Source organism: Oncorhynchus tshawytscha, unplaced genomic scaffold (assembly GCF_018296145.1).
Source record: "Oncorhynchus tshawytscha isolate Ot180627B unplaced genomic scaffold, Otsh_v2.0 Un_contig_4572_pilon_pilon, whole genome shotgun sequence".
Taxonomy (NCBI): domain Eukaryota; kingdom Metazoa; phylum Chordata; class Actinopteri; order Salmoniformes; family Salmonidae; genus Oncorhynchus; species Oncorhynchus tshawytscha.
In genome coordinates, this window is record NW_024609806.1 from 443,491 (window position 1) to 461,319 (window position 17,829).

Genomic DNA, 17,829 nt, shown 5'->3' on the forward strand with positions numbered 1-17,829 from the left:
GTCTCCCCATCCCATACCCCTGAACCAGCCCTGTCTCCCCATCCCCATACCCCTGAACCAGCCCTGTCTCCCCATCCCCATACCCCTGAACCAGCCCTGTCTCCCCATCCCCATCCCCATACCCCTGAACCAGCCCTGTCTGCCCATCCCCATACCCCTGAACCAGCCCTGTCTCCCCATCCCCATCCCCATACCCCTGAACCAGCCCTGTCTCCCCATTTCCATACCCCCCAGCCCTGTCTCCCCCCCATACCCCTGAACCAGCCCTGTCTCCCCATCCCCATACCCCTGAACCAGCCCTGTCTCCCCATCCCCAGCCCTGTCTCCCCATCCCCATCCACCAGCCCTGTCTCCCCATCCCCATCCCCTGAACCAGCCCTGTCTCCCCATCCCCATCCCCCTGAACCAGCCCTGTCTACCCCCCAGCCCTGTCTCCCCATCCCCACCCCTGAACCAGCCCTGTCTCCCCATCCCCATACCCCTGAACCAGCCCTGTCTCCCCATCCCCATCCCCTGTCTCCCCATCCCCCCCCTGAACCAGCCCTGTCTCCCCATCCCCATCCCCTGAACCAGCCCTGTCTCCCCATCCCCCTGAACCAGCCCTGTCTCCCCATCCCCCTGAACCAGCCCTGTCTCCCCATCCCCATCCCCTGAACCAGCCCTGTCTCCCCATCCCCATCCCCCTGAACCAACCCTACTCCCAACTGAAGAAGGAGGTGAGCAGCATTGTGTTGAATTACATGTCAGTTGGCATAATTGCAGGTACTGCAATGCATTGAGGACAGGAATGTGATTCTCCAGTCAGGAAAAATCTTACTTGACACAGAGGCAGCCAATATCAGAGCCTTAAAGGAAGACATGCAGGCTCTTAGAGATGGATGGAAGTCTTTCTGTCTGAGGCAACACTGATTGCTACGCAAATGAATGTTGCACCTCAATTTAGCAAGGAACACAGCCGCCAGAGGAAGAGATTCCATGATGAGCTCTCAAGAGGAGACAGCTCAGGACAGTGCAGCAACGGTGTTTCAGAACACAGTGTTTTTACTGCTATGGACAACATCATAAGTGACTTGGACACCACACCACTGCAAACATTGTAGAATAATTTTCTGCTGTTCTGAAAGTTGGTCAGATTAGTGAGGATAAAGTCTCTTCTGTGTGCCAACCACTGATCATGAAGTATTCCAGAGATCTTACACCTGAGTTTCAAAATGAAGTACGACACCTGAACACTGTATATGCTGACTCTTTCTCCTCCTAACTTGTCCCCTCTTGGTCACCTGAACACTGTATATGCTGCTACTTTCCCCTCCTAACCTGTCCCCTCTTGGTCACCTGAACACTGTATATGCTGACACTTTCCCCTCCTAACTTGTCCCCTCTTGGTCACCTGAACACTGTATATGCTGACACTTTCCCCTCCTAACTTGTCCCCTCTTGGTCTCCTGAACACTGTATATGCTGACACTTTCCCCTCCTAACCTGTCCCCTCTTGGTCTCCTGACACCTGAACACTGTATATGCTGACACTTTCCCCTCATAACCTGTCCCCTCTTGGTCTCCTGAATGCAATTAGTAAGATGCAGCTACAAACAGTTTTGTAGAAGTGTGCATTGCTTTACGTATATTTTCCACACTGCCTGTGGCTGTTGCTGGTGGCGAGAGAGCTTTCAGGAAGCTAAAACTGATCAACTATTTGAGGTCCACTATGTCCCAGGACAGGCTGTGCAGTCTTGCCATGCTGTCCGTTGAAAGTCAGTTAGTTAGAAAGCTGCACTTCAACGACTTGATCAGGGACTTTGCTAGTAAGAAGGCTGGGCTCCTGGTGAGTAAGGCTGAGCAGGGGCCAGTGATATCTGCTAAATGGCATGGATATTGGATCACTACACACATGATGCCCACAGGCTGAGAACAAGACTGAGAACAGACTGAGAACAAGATATATCTCATAGTAATGGCTGGATTGCCATAACATTTGTTGTGCACAATCAAGACCCCAAGTGGAAGAAACCTATTGATTTGGTGACCTCTTGACCTTTCCTCTGGCGCCATCATCAGGCCTTTTCATTTTCATATCCATTTTGTTTTCCATTTCCATTTTTACAGCTGCTTATTTTCTCGTTGGTATATATACTTAGTTCAATAATATGCTGCTGATTTTATTATTTTGTTTGTTATATCATTCTATAGATGATACAGTTAATTTATTTTAATTGAAGAGGTTGATGTATATTTACGTTATATTTATTTTAAGTTATTCATTCATGTCAAGAGAATTTTCCATTCAAGATTTTTACCATTAAAATGACATTTAAACTGTAAAAGATGGCCTTTAGCACATTTCTTATAGAGGGGATCAGTCTTGCATCAAATAGTGAATTCCACTGTATGCAGAATGTTGCATGCATGTCTGTACAGGGTTATATTTTCACAGCTCGCTGTCAGTAAATATCCTACAGTAAATATTGGACTACAAGAGAGTTGCAAGCCTGCAAAGGTAGAGTTATTTAAAGCTTTGAGTGGGTCGATTGGCTTCTGGAGGTGTGTGGTTACAGAAATGGTTCTGGAGGTGTGTGGTTACAGAAATTGTGCAGGGTTGGTGTGGCCTGTGGTGGTGGGGCCCAATGTGATGTCTTTTCATGGGGCCCAAAATCCCTGGCTGCACCCCTGATGTGAGTTGACAGAGGCTGCGTTTAGACAGGCAGCCCAATTGTTATATTTTATAATTGATCTTTTAACCAATCACGTCAGATCTTTTCACATCGATGTCTTTTTCAGAGCTGATCTGATTGTTCAAACAAAATATCAGAATTGTGCTTCCTGTGCTATAAAAATCTAGCCTAGAGAGGACCTATTTTAGGCTGTTGAAATCAATATCCTATGGTTTAAAGGGTGTGAATGGACTGGGTTTGGAGTTGGACACATGCAATATAGCAGAATACAGTTGTCATCATGATGTTCATTTCCGGATTAAACATCCTCAAATATGTCTTTTATTCTGGTTATTTGTTGTTGTTATTGCATTGGGGAGTGGGGACACTGAACCAGCAGCAGTCTGCCCTGCACCCAGCCACTCTGTCACCATCATCACCATCATATTGAAATCAAAGGTCAGAGCTCTGAGGAACAGATCTGCTTCAGATTGACTGGAGTTCAGAGGTCTCTTTCAGTCTACTGAATACTTCCACTTTAAGAAGGCGGCTCCGTCGCAGTGTAGTGTGTTTATACGATCCCAGAAGTGGCACCACCACATGGAAAACGACACTGTGTTTTTAATTCAACATGGCGAAAGCATATGCCGCTCTTCCAGTGGATACATTTGACAAACTTTAATTGTGTGTATAGTGGTGCGTTTAGACAAGATGATCGAAAGTTGATATTGTTCCTGTGATCCTGTCTATTTTTACACCGCTGCCAGTGAGTGGAGCGACAGTAAATGCGGCAACATACGGCGCGCAGGGAAAGGAACCGAGAGAAGTGAAAGCGTGCTGGAACGTTACACATAGAAGAGGAGCAATTTAGAAAACTGACGTGAAATAAACAGTGTTAGTTCGTGCCAAATCAGTGAGTGAGAGTAGTTTACGCTACGTGACATAGTGAGATGGACGGACTACGGGGAACGGGCTGTGAGCGCACCTCAACCGACCGCGAGTGAACAGACCGAGCCTGAAGCGGATTGGGATGGCAGCATCCAGCAACTCAAGCCTGTCGGGTTCATCAGTGTCTTCTGGTAAGAGCCCTAAATTAAAATATTTTGTTTGATGAAACAAATAATAAACAATTTACTATATATTATTCGGCCTTAACATTTTATTATTTGTTAGGCTTATCAATGATAATATTATCACCCTTGTTATTCTCTCTCTATTCAATATTTATTGCATAATGCAATTAATATAGGGACTTGAGAGTTAACCGTGTCATAGTTGGCATGCATGCATTTCGTTTGTGATACAAATTATGTAACTTAAAAAAATGTCGATCTGTGCGTAATTGACAGACATCACCCAATAAGTCACGACGACAGTCGTCTACGTTCGCATCGATAATAATTCATTTCATGCCTCATCTCTTGATCTCTTTCACATCTGCCGCACCTGAACAGAATGATAAACGTTCCACTTTCAAGAGCTTGATGGAGTGACATACCAGTCTTGTCGTTCGCAATTAGGATGTGTTTTTATGCATTTTAACGCATCCCTTCTTGCGTCTGGTTTCAGTGAGGAATCATCTTGGATAGGAAGTGAACGCCTCTCTCAATGAACAAGCTGAGATTGTAGGGTTGGAATTGTCATTGATGTAATGGTAGTTTGGATAACTACCTTTACATTCTCAATTGTCCCCATAATCCTTGTTGACTGGCCATTGTGGCCACTGCTATATTCTGTTGGTAGGGGCACCAGGGATGGTGTCCCTCTAACTAAATCTACAATTTCCCATCATGCAAAGACCGGGCTTGATGTGACATTTCAAAAATACTTGTTTATTCCCAGTAAAACATTTTGAAGTTGGTCACGCACTAGTTGGAAAGATGCCATATATGCTGTGTTCTGATGGTCTTTAGATACGATAGAATATTCTCTGGGTTTCTTAACAAACACTGCCTTGCCCTGCACAGTTGACTGTTCCTATGTTCATTGATGGTTTGTGAGAAAAGCAACATATGCTTCACTATGGTGGACTTTATTTTAGAATAGTGGTGGCAACATCAAAGACACAACACACACACTCTCCCTCTCCTGGCTATTAAACTACTAGAATAACCACTTCTCCACTGAGATATAACACACACACACCCTTCCTGTGGTTACTGGTGTGGCGTTCACATACATTAACCAACAGTGTGATAGGGTTGTTTGTACTTTATACCCTGACAAACATGGGCACCACACGTTTATCTATACTGTGTGTTCAGGAGGAGGCTACAGCCAGCGACTGCTGTTTCACACTCAGTTATACTGTGTGTTCAGGAGGAGGCTACAGCCAGCGACTGCTGTTTCACACTCAGTTATACTGTGTGTTCAGGAGGAGGCTACAGCCAGCGACTGCTGTTTCACACTCAGTTATACTGTGTGTTCAGGAGGAGGCTACAGCCAGCGACTGCTGTTTCACACTCAGTTATACTGTGTGTTCAGGAGGAGGCTACAGCCAGCGACTGCTGTTTCACACTCAGTTATACTGTGTGTTCAGGAGGAGGCTACAGCCAGCGACTGCTGTTGTTTGAGCAGCTGTGGCACTTTTCCAGGTCATATTCTGAACATTTGTGACATCAGTCTTTTTCTATTCTCTACATGATTGACTCAGGTTAAGATAACAATGTGACCAAAAGTTCCAGAATGTACAGTGGGTGGGAGTAGCACTGACCTTTGATCCTATTGCTGCTGGGTCGTGGTAGTCAGAGTGAACATATGATATGATAGCCTGTATTTATTTAGTGTCTTCTAATCCCCCACCCAACCATACTATACCACAGAAATGACCCAGAAGGCTCTGCTGCCCATGGGAGCCAAGACACAATGTTTGTGTCCCAAATGGTACTCTATGATCTCTGAAGTGCACGACATAAGGAATAGGGAGCCATTTGGGACGCAGAGATCCGTTCCAGGCTGATACAGGCTGTCTGTGCTGACTTCATACTTCACAAGACATTATCTCATGAGTACGTTGCCAACAGCACTGGAATTACCACTTGACCATCTTTTTTAAGGGGAAAGTATTTTCTGACTGTGGTGTGGAGGCTTGTCATTATTGTTGGGCTCTCGATATAATTACCAGACGTTACGAGGTGCTGTGCTGCCAGGGACAGAGGGCCTGTCACACATGGCTATCATTATCTTCCTGGAGAGCTTTCTGGCTGACAGAGACATTTTGAATAATCTTTTCTATGAGGCGTATGACTCCATCTGCAGCACAAATGACACCCTATACCCTATATAGTGCACTACTTTTGATCAGGGCCCATAAGGATCTGGTCATAAGTAGTGTACTATATAGGGTGCCATTTAGGATGCAACCTCAGAAATGAATCTGTGATCACAACACGTTCTGCTTCATATTAGCCCCTTGTTTTCCTGCTGCTGCTGTAAACAAATGTTGCTGTGATGCTGCTGTCTTCAGCTGTTTCTACGTGACCGTAGTCTCTAGTCTGCAAGCCTTAATTGACTAGACCGTCCTCTCTCGGAGACACAGCGGTTGTGTGAGGAAACTACAGTACATGAGCGAGGTCGGTCCAGCCAATCAAGACTTTGAAGTTATTCTTCATGAAACTACCAGGATGGGCAGAAAGACATCCCGCTGTAGGATGTTACCAACAATGTTTATCCATCCCGCTGTAGGATGTTACCAACAATGTTTATCCATCCCGCTGTAGGATGTTACCAACAATGTTTATCCATCCCGCTGTAGGATGTTACCAACAATGTTTATCCATCCCGCTGTAGGATAATACCAACAATGTAAATCTGTGTAATACAGTTGGAGGAAGATTAGACCATTGATGAAAAGCCGTTTCCCAGGCACTGACTTGCACTGTGTATTACACTCCAATGGAAAAAAACAAGAGATTGTGAAATATATCACCAATCATTTTTCTTTCCCCTGGATAAAAACCCCCATTTGTGGCCGTGCTTGTGCCGTGCACTGATCTGAGAGACTACTCCTCCGCATTCCTGGCACAGGAGAGCTGTGTAGTGTGCACCAGCACACTGTTAGTCACATAGCTCTCAGCAAACACTCTGCCCTACTCTGGCTGGGAATAAATGGAGGGATACAGGATGAGTGTATCTCGTCTTCTGTCCGAGCCCTGCAACCACACCGTTAGATAGTAGTAGAGGCAGGTTTTGTGTCTCATAGGTTGCATCCCAAATGGCACCCTGTTCCCTATATAGTGCCCTGGCCCACCAGTGCACTATATAGGAAACAGTGTGCCATTTGTGACGCAGACACAGTCTTGTAAAGGAAGAGAGCCGTCTGTTCTTCAACATCATTATCCTGCAGGTGTTTCTGTCCCACTCTGTTCTGCATCACATAGGCATTCACATGTGGAGTGGAAGCTGTTTACTAGTCATGACTAGTCCGGCTTTTTTATTTAATTTTTTTATTTCACCTTTATTTAACCAGGTAGGCCAGTTGAGAACAAGTTCTCATTTGCAACTGCGACCTGGCCAAGATAAAGCATAGCAGTGTGAGCAGACAACACAGAGTTACACATGGAGTAAACAATTAACAAGTCAATAACACAGTAGAAAACAAAGGGGGAGTCTATATACAATGTGTGCAAAAGGCATGAGGAGGTAGGCGAATAATTACAATTTTGCAGATTAACACTGGAGTGATAAATGATCAGATGGTCATGTACAGGTAGAGATATTGGTGTGCAAAAGAGCAAGTAAATAAATAAAAACAGTATGGGGATGAGGTAGGTGAAAATGGGTGGGCTATTTACCAATAGACTATGTACAGCAGCAGCGATCGGTAAGCTGCTCAGATAGCTGATGTTTGAAGTTGGTGAGGGAGATAAAAGTCTCCAACTTCAGCGATTTTGCAATTCGTTCCAGTCACAGGCAGCAGAGTACTGGAACGAAAGGCGGCCAAATGATGTGTTGGCTTTAGGGATGATCAGTGAGATACACCTGCTGGAGCGCGTGCTACGGATGGGTGTAGCCATCGTGACCAGTGAACTGAGATAAGGCGGAGCTTTACCTAGCATGGACTTGTAGATGACCTGGAGCCAGTGGGTCTGGCGACCAGAGCATACAGGTCGCAGTGGTGGGTGGTATAAGGTGCTTTAGTGACAAAACGGATGGCACTGTGATAGACTGCATCCAGTTTGCTGAGTAGAGTGTTGGAAGCCATTTTGTAGATGACATCGCCGAAGTCGAGGATCGGAAGGATAGTCAGTTTTACTAGGGTAAGCTTGGCGGCATGAGTGAAGGAGGCTTTGTTGCGGAATAGAAAGCCGACTCTTTATTTGATTTTCGATTGGAGATGTTTGATATGAGTCTGGAAGGAGAGTTTGCAGTCTAGCCAGACACCTAGGTACTTATAGATGTCCACATATTCAAGGTCGGAACCATCCAGGGTGGTGATGCTAGTCGGGCATGCGGGTGCAGGCAGCGATCGGTTGAAAAGCATGCATTTGGTTTTACTAGCGTTTAAGAGCAGTTGGAGGCCACGGAAGGAGTGTTGTATGGCACTGAAGCTTGTTTGGAGGTTAGATAGCACAGTGTCCAATGACGGGCCGAAAGTATATAGAATGGTGTCGTCTGCGTAGAGGTGGATCAGGGAATCGCCCGCAGCAAGAGCAACGTCATTGATATATACAGAGAAAAGAGTAGGCCCGAGAATTGAACCCTGTGGCACCCCCATAGAGACTGCCAGAGGACCGGACAGCATGCCCTCCGATTTGACACACTGAACTCTGTCTGCAAAGTAATTGGAATATGGTGATTGACAGAGTCGAAAGCCTTGGCAAGGTCAATGAAGACGGCTGCACAGTACTGTCTTTTATCGATGGCGGTTATGATATCGTTTAGTACCTTGAGTGTTGCTGAGGTGCACCCGTGACCGGCTCGGAAACCAGATTGCACAGCGGAGAAGGTACGGTGGGATTCGAGATGGTCAGTGACCTGTTTGTTGACTTGGCTTTCGAAGACCTTAGATAGGCAGGGCAGGATGGATATAGGTCTGTAACAGTTTGGGTCCAGGGTGTCTCCCCTTTGAAGAGGGGGATGACTGCGGCAGCTTTCAATCCTTGGGGATCTCAGACGATATGAAAGAGAGGTTGAACAGGCTGGTAATAGGGGTTGCGACAATGGCGGCGGAAAGTTTCAGAAATAGGGGTCCAGATTGTCAAGCCCAGCTGATTTGTACGGGGCAAGGTTTTGCAGCTCTTTCAGAACATCTGCTATCTGGATTTGGGTAAAGGAGAACCTGGAGAGGCTTGGGCGAGGAGCTGCCGGGGGGCAGAGCTGTTGGCCGAGGTTGGAGTAGCCAGGCGGAAGGCATGGCCAGCCGTTGAGAAATGCTTATTGAAGTTTTCGATAATCATGGATTTATCGGTGGTGACCGTGTTACCTAGCCTCAGTGCAGTGGGCAGCTGGGAGGAGGTGCTCTTGTTCTCCATGGACTTCACAGTGTCCCAGAACTTTTTGGAGTTGGAGCTACAGGATGCAAACTTCTGCCTGAAGAAGCTGGCCTTAGCTTTCCTGACTGACTGCGTGTATTGGTTCCGGACTTCCCTGAACAGTTGCATATCCCGGGGACTATTCGATGCTATTGCAGTCCGCCACAGGATGTTTTTGTGCTGGTCGAGGGCAGTCAGGTCTGGGGTGAACCAAGGACTGTATCTGTTCTTAGTTCTGCATTTTTGAATGGAGCATGCTTATCTAAAATGGTAAGGAAGTTACTTTTAAAGAATGACCAGGCATCCTCAACTGACGGGATGAGGTCAATGTCCTTCCAGGATACCCGGGCCAGGTCGATTAGAAAGGCCTGCTCACAGAAGTGTTTTAGGGAGCGTTTGACAGTGATGAGGGGTGGTCGTTTGACTGCGGCTCCATAGCGGATACAGGCAATGAGGCAGTGATCGCTGAGATCCTGGTTGAAGACAGCGGAGGTGTATTTGGAGGGCCAGTTGGTCAGGATGACGTCTATGAGGGTGCCCTTGTTTACAGAGTTAGGGTTGTACCTGGTGGGTTCCTTGATGATTTGTGTGAGATTGAGGGCATCTAGCTTAGATTGTAGGACTGGCGGGGTGTTAAGCATATCCCAGTTTAGGTCACCTAACAGAACAAACTCTGAGGCTAGATGGGGGCGATCAATTCACAAATGGTGTCCAGGGCACAGCTGGGAGCTGAGGGGGTCGGTAGCAGGCGGCAACAGTGAGAGACTTATTTCTGGAGAGAGTAATTTTCAAAATTAGTAGTTCGAACTGTCTGGGTATGGACCTGGAAAGTATGACATTACTTTGCAGGCTATCTCTGCAGTAGACTGCAACTCCTCCCCCTTTAGCAGTTCTATCTTGACGGAAGATGTTATAGTTGGGTATGGAAATCTCTGAATTTTTGGTGGCCTTCCTGAGCCAGGATTCAGACACAGCAAGGACATCAGGGTTAGCAGAGTGTGCTAGAGCAGTGAGTAAAACAAACTTAGGGAGGAGGCTTCTGATGTTGACATGCATGAAACCAAGGCTTTTTCGATCACAGAAGTCAACAAATGAGGGTGCCTGGGGACATGCAGGGCCTGGGTTTACCTCCACATCACCCGCGGAACAGAGAAGGAGTAGTATGAGGGTGCGGCTAAAGGCTATCAAAACTGGTCGCCTAGAGCGTTGGGGACAGAGAATAAGAGGAGCAGGTTTCTGGGCATGGTAGAATATATTCAGGGCATAGTGCGCAGACAGGGGTATGGTGGGGTGCGGGTACAGCGGGGGTAAGCCCAGGCACTGGGTGATGATGAGAGAGGTTGTGTCTCTGGACATGCTGGTTGTAATGGGTGAGGTCACCGCATGTGGCAGGTGGGACAAAGGAGTTATCAGGGGTATGAAGAGTAGAACTAGGGGCTCCATTGTGAACTAGAACAATGATAACTAACCTGAGCAACAGTATACAAGGCATATTGACATTTGAGAGAGACATACAGCGAGGCATACAGTAATCACAGGTGTTGAATTGGGAAAGCTAGCTTAAACAGTAGGTGAGACAACAGCTAATCAGCTAGCACAACAACAGCAGGTAAAATGGCGTTGACTAGGCAACGGGGCCGACAGATAAAACATAAACAAGCAGAATGGAGTACCGTGATTAATGGACAGTCCAGAGTGCATCAGCTATGTAGCCAAGAGATCAGTATCCAGGGGGCAGCGGTGGATGGGGCAGGGAAGCTGGACTGGCGAGTGTTATCCAGGTTGAAAAAAAGTTAACAATGACTAAATAGCTTGTAGCTAGTTAGCTGGTTAGCTTCTGGAGGTTCTTGAGTGTGTTCTAAAAATAATAGCGATTCCGTATCACATTGGGTGAGGCAGGTTTCCGGAAAGGTATAAACAGATTAAAAATCAAGAAGAGATAGAAAGTTTCAGGACTGTACTGGTGTCAAAAGATAAGGATAACATTCTTTTCACATTGTAGTAACTTTGGCAGGTTCTCACCCTCGAAGTGACAAACACAAACTAAACAGTTGTCTGTTTTTAGGAAAACATAAAACATGGCCTAATGTTTCCATACAGAGATGGTGAGTTGTTTAATGCAACATGAGTCTGCTGTCTTTCTCTCTATTAATTAGAAACCCTGGTTCCCTCAGTGGCAGCCAGGGAATCACATTACCAAACAATGGAGCCTGGCCTGGTGTTAACCAGCACACTGTTTCCTCCCTAACTGATGGAGCCTGGCCTGGTGTTAACCAGCACACTGTTTCCTCCCTAACTGATGGAGCCTGGCCTGGTGTTAACCAGCACACTGTTTCCTCCCTAACTGATGGAGCCTGGCCTGGTGTTAACCAGCACACTGTTTCCTCCCTAACTGATGGAGCCTGGCCTGGTGTTAACCAGCACACTGTTTCCTCCCTAACTGATGGAGCCTGGCCTGGTGTTAACCAGCACACTGTTTCCTCCCTAACTGATGGAGCCTGGCCTGGTGTTAACCAGCACACTGTTTCCTCCCTAACTGATGGAGCCTGGCCTGGTGTTAACCAGCACACTGTTTCCTCCCTAACTGATGGAGCCTGGCCTGGTGTTAACCAGCACACTGTTTCCTCCCTAACTGATGGAGCCTGGCCTGGTGTTAACCAGCACACTGTTTCCTCCTAACTGATGGAGCCTGGCCTGGTGTTAACCAGCACACTGTGTTTCCTCCCTAACTGATGGAGCCTGGCCTGGTGTTAACCAGCACACTGTTTCCTCCCTAACTGATGGAGCCTGGCCTGGTGTTAACCAGCACACTGTTTCCTCCCTAACTGATGGAGCCTGGCCTGGTGTTAACCAGCACACTGTTTCCTCCCTAACTGATGGAGCCTGGCCTGGTGTTAACCAAGCACACTGTGTTTCCCCCTAACTGATGGAGCCTGGCCTGGTGTTAACCTAACCAGCACACTGTTTCCCCCTAACTGATGGAGCCTGGCCTGGTGTTAACCTAACCAGCACACTGTTTCCTCCCTAACTGATGGAGCCTGGCCTGGTGTTAACCAGCACACTGTGTTTCCTCCCTAACTGATGGAGCCTGGCCTGGTGTTAACCTAACCAGCACACTGTGTTTCCTCCCTAACTGATGGAGCCTGGCCTGGTGTTAACCTAACCAGCACACTGTGTTTCCCCCTAACTGATGGAGCCTGGCCTGGTGTTAACCAGCACACTGTGTTTCCCCCTAACTGATGGAGCCTGGCCTGGTGTTAACCAGCACACTGTGTTTCCTCCCTAACTGATGGAGCCTGGCCTGGTGTTAACCAGCACACTGTGTTTCCTCCCTAACTGATGGAGCCTGGCCTGGTGTTAACCAGCACACTGTGTTTCCTCCCTAACTGATGGAGCCTGGCCTGGTGTTAACCTAACCAGCACACTGTGTTTCCCCCTAACTGATGGAGCCTGGCCTGTGTTAACCTAACCAGCACACTGTGTTTCCTCCCTAACTGATGGAGCCTGGCCTGGTGTTAACCAGCACACTGTGTTTCCTCCCTAACTGATGGAGCCTGGCCTGGTGTTAACCAGCACACTGTGTTTCCTCCCTAACTGATGGAGCCTGGCCTGGTGTTAACCAGCACACTGTGTTTCCTCCCTAACTGATGGAGCCTGGCCTGGTGTTAACCAGCACACTGTGTTTCCTCCCTAACTGATGGAGCCTGGCCTGGTGTTAACCAGCACACTGTGTTTCCTCCCTAACTGATGGAGCCTGGCCTGGTGTTAACCTAACCAGCACACTGTGTTTCCTCCCTAACTGATGGAGCCTGGCCTGGTGTTAACCTAACCAGCACACTGTGTTTCCTCCCTAACTGATGGAGCCTGGCCTGGTGTTAACCAGCACACTGTGTTTCCTCCCTAACTGATGGAGCCTGGCCTGGTGTTAACCAACACACTGTGTTTCCTCCCTAACTGATGGAGCCTGGCCTGGTGTTAACCAGCACACTGTGTTTCCTCCCTAACTGATGGAGCCTGGCCTGGTGTTAACCAGCACACTGTGTTTCCTCCCTAACTGATGGAGCCTGGCCTGGTGTTTAACCAGCACACTGTGTTTCCTCCCTAACTGATGGAGCCTGGCCTGGTGTTAACCAGCACACTGTGTTTCCTCCCTAACTGATGGAGCCTGGCCTGGTGTTAACCAGCACACTGTGTTTCCTCCCTAACTGATGGAGCCTGGCCTGGTGTTAACCAGCACACTGTTTCCTCCCTAACTGATGGAGCCTGGCCTGGTGTTAACCAGCACACTGTGTTTCCTCCCTAACTGATGGAGCCTGGCCTGGTGTTAACCAGCACACTGTGTTTCCTCCCTAACTGATGGAGCCTGGCCTGGTGTTAACCAACACTGTTTCCTCCCTAACTGACAGCCTGGCCTGGTGTTGTTTCCTCCCTAACTGATGGAGCCTGGCCTGGTGTTAACCAGCACACTGTGTTTCCTCCCTAACTGATGGAGCCTGGCCTGGTGTTAACCAACACACTGTGTTTCCTCCCTAACTGATGGAGCCTGGCCTGGTGTTACACTAACTGATGGACCAGCACACTGTGTTTCCTCCCTAACTGATGGAGCCTGGCCTGGTGTTAACCTAACCAGCCACACTGTGATGGAGCCTGGCCTGGTGTTAACCAGCACACTGTTTCCTCCCTAACTGATGGAGCCTGGCCTGGTGTTAACCTAACCAGCACACTGTGTTTCCTCCCTAACTGATGGAGCCTGGCCTGGTGTTAACCAGCACACTGTGTTTCCTCCCTAACTGATGGAGCCTGGCCTGGTGTTAACCAGCACACTGTGTTTCCTCCCTAACTGATGGAGCCTGGCCTGGTGTTAACCAACACACTGTGTTTCCTCCCTAACTGATGGAGCCTGGCCTGGTGTTAACCTAACCAGCACACTGTGTTTCCTCCCTAACTGATGGAGCCTGGCCTGGTGTTAACCTAACCAGCACACTGTGTTTCCCCCCTAACTGATGGAGCCTGGCCTGGTGTTAAGCACACTGTTTCCTCCCTAACTGATGGAGCCTGGCCTGGTGTTAACCAGCACACTGTGTTTCCTCCCTAACTGATGGAGCCTGGCCTGGTGTTAACCAGCACACTGTGTTTCCTCCCTAACTGATGGAGCCTGGCCTGGTGTTACCAGCACACTGTTTCCTCCCTAACTGATGGAGCCTGGCCTGGTGTTAACCAGCACACTGTTTCCTCCCTAACTGATGGAGCCTGGCCTGGTGTTAACCAACACACTGTTTCCTCCCTAACTGATGGAGCCTGGCCTGGTGTTAACCAGCACACTGTTTCCTCCCTAACTGATGGAGCCTGGCCTGGTGTTAACCAGCACAGGTTTCCTCCCTAACTGATGGAGCCTGGCCTGGTGTTAACCAGCACACTGTTTTCCTCCCTAACTGATGGAGCCTGGCCACCAGCACATTGTTTCCTCCCTAACTGATGGAGCCTGGCCTGGTGTTAACCAGCACACTGTTTCCTCCCTAACTGATGGAGCCTGGCCTGGTGTTACCAGCTTGTTTTCCCTAACTGATGGAGCCTGGCCTGGTGTTAACCAGCACACTGTGTTTCCTCCCTAACTGATGGAGCCTGGCCTGGTGTTAACCAGCACACTGTTTCCTCCCTAACTGATGGAGCCTGGCCTGGTGTTAACCAGCACACTGTTTCCTCCCTAACTGATGGAGCCTGGCCTGGTGTTAACCAGCACACTGTTTCCTCCTAACTGATGGAGCCTGGCCTGGTGTTAACCAACACACTGTGTTTCCCCCTAACTGATGGAGCCTGGCCTGGTGTTAACCTAACCAGCACACTGGTTTCCCCCTAACTGATGGAGCCTGGCCTAGTGTTAATAGCACACTGTGTTTCCTCCCTAACTGATGGAGCCTGGCCTGGTGTTAACCAGCACACCTAACTGATGGAGCCTGGCCTGGTGTTAACCTAACCAGCACACTGTGTTTCCTCCTAACTGATGGAGCCTGGCCTAGTGTTAACCTAACCAGCACACTGTTTCCTCCCTAACTGATGGAGCCTGGCCTGGTGTTAACCAGCACACTGTGTTTCCCCTAACTGATGGAGCCTGGCCTGGTGTTAACCAGCACACTGTTTTTTCCTCCCTAACTGATGGAGCCTGGCCTGGTGTTAACCAGCACACTGTGTTTCCTCCCTAACTGATGGAGCCTGGCCTGGTGTTAACCAGCACACTGTGTTTCCTCCCTAACTGATGGAGCCTGGCCTGGTGTTAACCTAACCAGCACACTGTGTTTCCTCCCTAACTGATGGAGCCTGGCCTAGTGTTTAACCAGCACACTAACTGATGGAGCCTGGCCTGGTGAACCAGCACACTGTGTTTCCTCCCCAACTGATGGAGCCTGGCCTGGTGTTAACCAGCACACTGTGTTTCCTCCCTAACTGATGGAGCCTGGCCTGGTGTTAACCAGCACACTGTGTTTCCTCCCTAACTGATGGAGCCTGGCCTGGTGTTAACCAGCACACTGTGTTTCCTCCCTAACTGATGGAGCCTGGCCTGGTGTTAACCAGCACACTGTGTTTCCTCCCTAACTGATGGAGCCTGGCCTGGTGTTAACCTAACCAGCACACTGTGTTTCCTCCCTAACTGATGGAGCCTGGCCTGGTGTAACCTAACCAGCACACTGTGTTTCCTCCCTAACTGATGGAGCCTGGCCTGGTGTTAACCTAACCAGCACACTGTGTTTCCTCCCTAACTGATGGAGCCTGGCCTGGTGTTAACCTAACCAACACACTGTGTTTCCTCCTAACTGATGGAGCCTGGCCTAGTGTTAACCTAACCAGCACACTGTGTTTCCTCCCTAACTGATGGAGCCTGGCCTAGTGTTAACCACCAGCACACTGTGTTTCCTCCCTAACTGATGGAGCCTGGCCTGGTGTTAACCTAACCAGCACACTGTTTCCTCCCTAACTGATGGAGCCTGGCCTGGTGTTAACCAGCACAGTTTCCCCCTAACTGATGGAGCCTGGCCTGGTGTTAACCAGCACACTGTTTCCTCCCTAACTGATGGAGCCTGGCCTGGTGTTAACCAGCACACTGTTTCCTCCCTAACTGATGGAGCCTGGCCTGGTTTCCTCCCTAACTGATGGAGCCTGGCCTGGTGTTAACCACACACTGTGTTTCCTCCCTAACTGATGGAGCCTGGCCTGGTGTTAACCTAACCAACACACTGTGTTTCCTCCCTAACTGATGGAGCCTGGCCTGGTGTTAACCAGCACACTGTGTTTCCTTAACTGATGGAGCCTGGCCTGGTGTTAACCAGCACACTGTTTCCTCCCTAACTGATGGAGCCTGGCCTGGTGTTAACCACACACTGTGTTTCCTCCCTAACTGATGGAGCCTGGCCTGGTGTTAACCTAACCAGCACACTGTGTTTCCTCCCTAACTGATGGAGCCTGGCCTAGTGTTAAGCCCTGGTGTTAACCAGCACACTGTGTTTCCTCCCTAACTGATGGAGCCTGGCCTGGTGTTAACCAGCACACTGTGTTTCCTCCCTAACTGATGGAGCCTGGCCTGGTGTTAACCAGCACACTGTGTTTCCTCCCTAACTGATGGAGCCTGGCCTGGTGTTAACCTAACCAGCACACTGTGTTTCCTCCCTAACTGATGGAGCCTGGCCTGGTGTTAACCTAACCAGCACACTGTGTTTCCTCCCTAACTGATGGAGCCTGGCCTGGTGTTAACCAACACACTGTGCTTCCTCCCTAACTGATGGAGCCTGGCCTGGTGTTAACCAGCACACTGTGTTTCCCCCCTAACTGATGGAGCCTGGCCTGGTGTTAACCAACACACTGTGTTTCCTCCCCAACTGATGGAGCCTGGCCTGGTGTTAACCTAACCAGCACAATGGGTGTGCAGTCCAAAGGGTTTTATAACCCACCAAACTGTTATTTATTATGCACAGCATATTGTGCATACCTGTGCGCACACACTTACTTGCTGTCTGGATATGCTTGTTTTAGAACAGTTTGATGCACAGATGGTCTCCCCACAGGGGCTGTGCTACATCCCTGTGTGTGTGGCCATATGTTTGGTTGGGTCTAGCTGTCCATATGGATAGTGATGATGGTGAAAGGAGTGTGGGGTCTCTTTCTGTGAATAGGCGTATTCCAGGGTGATTCCACACCAACGGGAGAGGATACCAATGTAAAAGCATGTTAAACATCCTTCCTCCCAATGAAGTTTCCATGTGAGAATTCCCAGAACAATCTGAGATGCCAAAAATATTTTCTGCTCACGTGGAATCTACATTTTGTTCAATCTTGCTTGAGCACAAGTCCTCTCAGGGGAGAACGTCTTTGCTGAGCTTGATCTTTATTCATCTCTTATTCTCTTTGCTTCCAAAACAAACACCCTGAGAACACACACACACACACACACACCACTGTAATTATTTTATCAAATTCTTCCAATGACTGGTGAGCAACAGAGGGCAACACAATTAATATCCTGTCTCCTGAGGGGACAACCCTTACCCTCCAGCTACTGTGTGTGTGTGTTCTCTCACTATTCTTCCTCCACAACACACAGGCTGCAGCAGTTCAACTTTCCCTATTTGAAATTCGGTCTCAAACCAGTACATCTTCTTCCGCTTTCCCAACCCCTTTCTTAGGCCTACGCATACAGCATACAGCACACTCCACCA

The 17,829-nt window shown here is 48.6% G+C and overlaps 1 protein-coding gene across 1 annotated transcript in view; it reads left to right on the forward strand.

Annotated features, from left to right (window-relative positions):
• Positions 1 to 3,152: 3,152 nt before the first annotated feature.
• chn2 (chimerin 2) overlaps positions 3,153 to 17,829 on the forward strand; it is a 48,942-nt gene continuing 34,265 nt past the window's right edge. Inside the window, exon 1 of the mRNA XM_042318512.1 lies at positions 3,153 to 3,730. Coding sequence (XP_042174446.1) covers positions 3,682 to 3,730 — 49 coding nt within the window. The 5' untranslated portion in view covers positions 3,153 to 3,681. The remainder of the gene's footprint in view (positions 3,731 to 17,829) is intronic.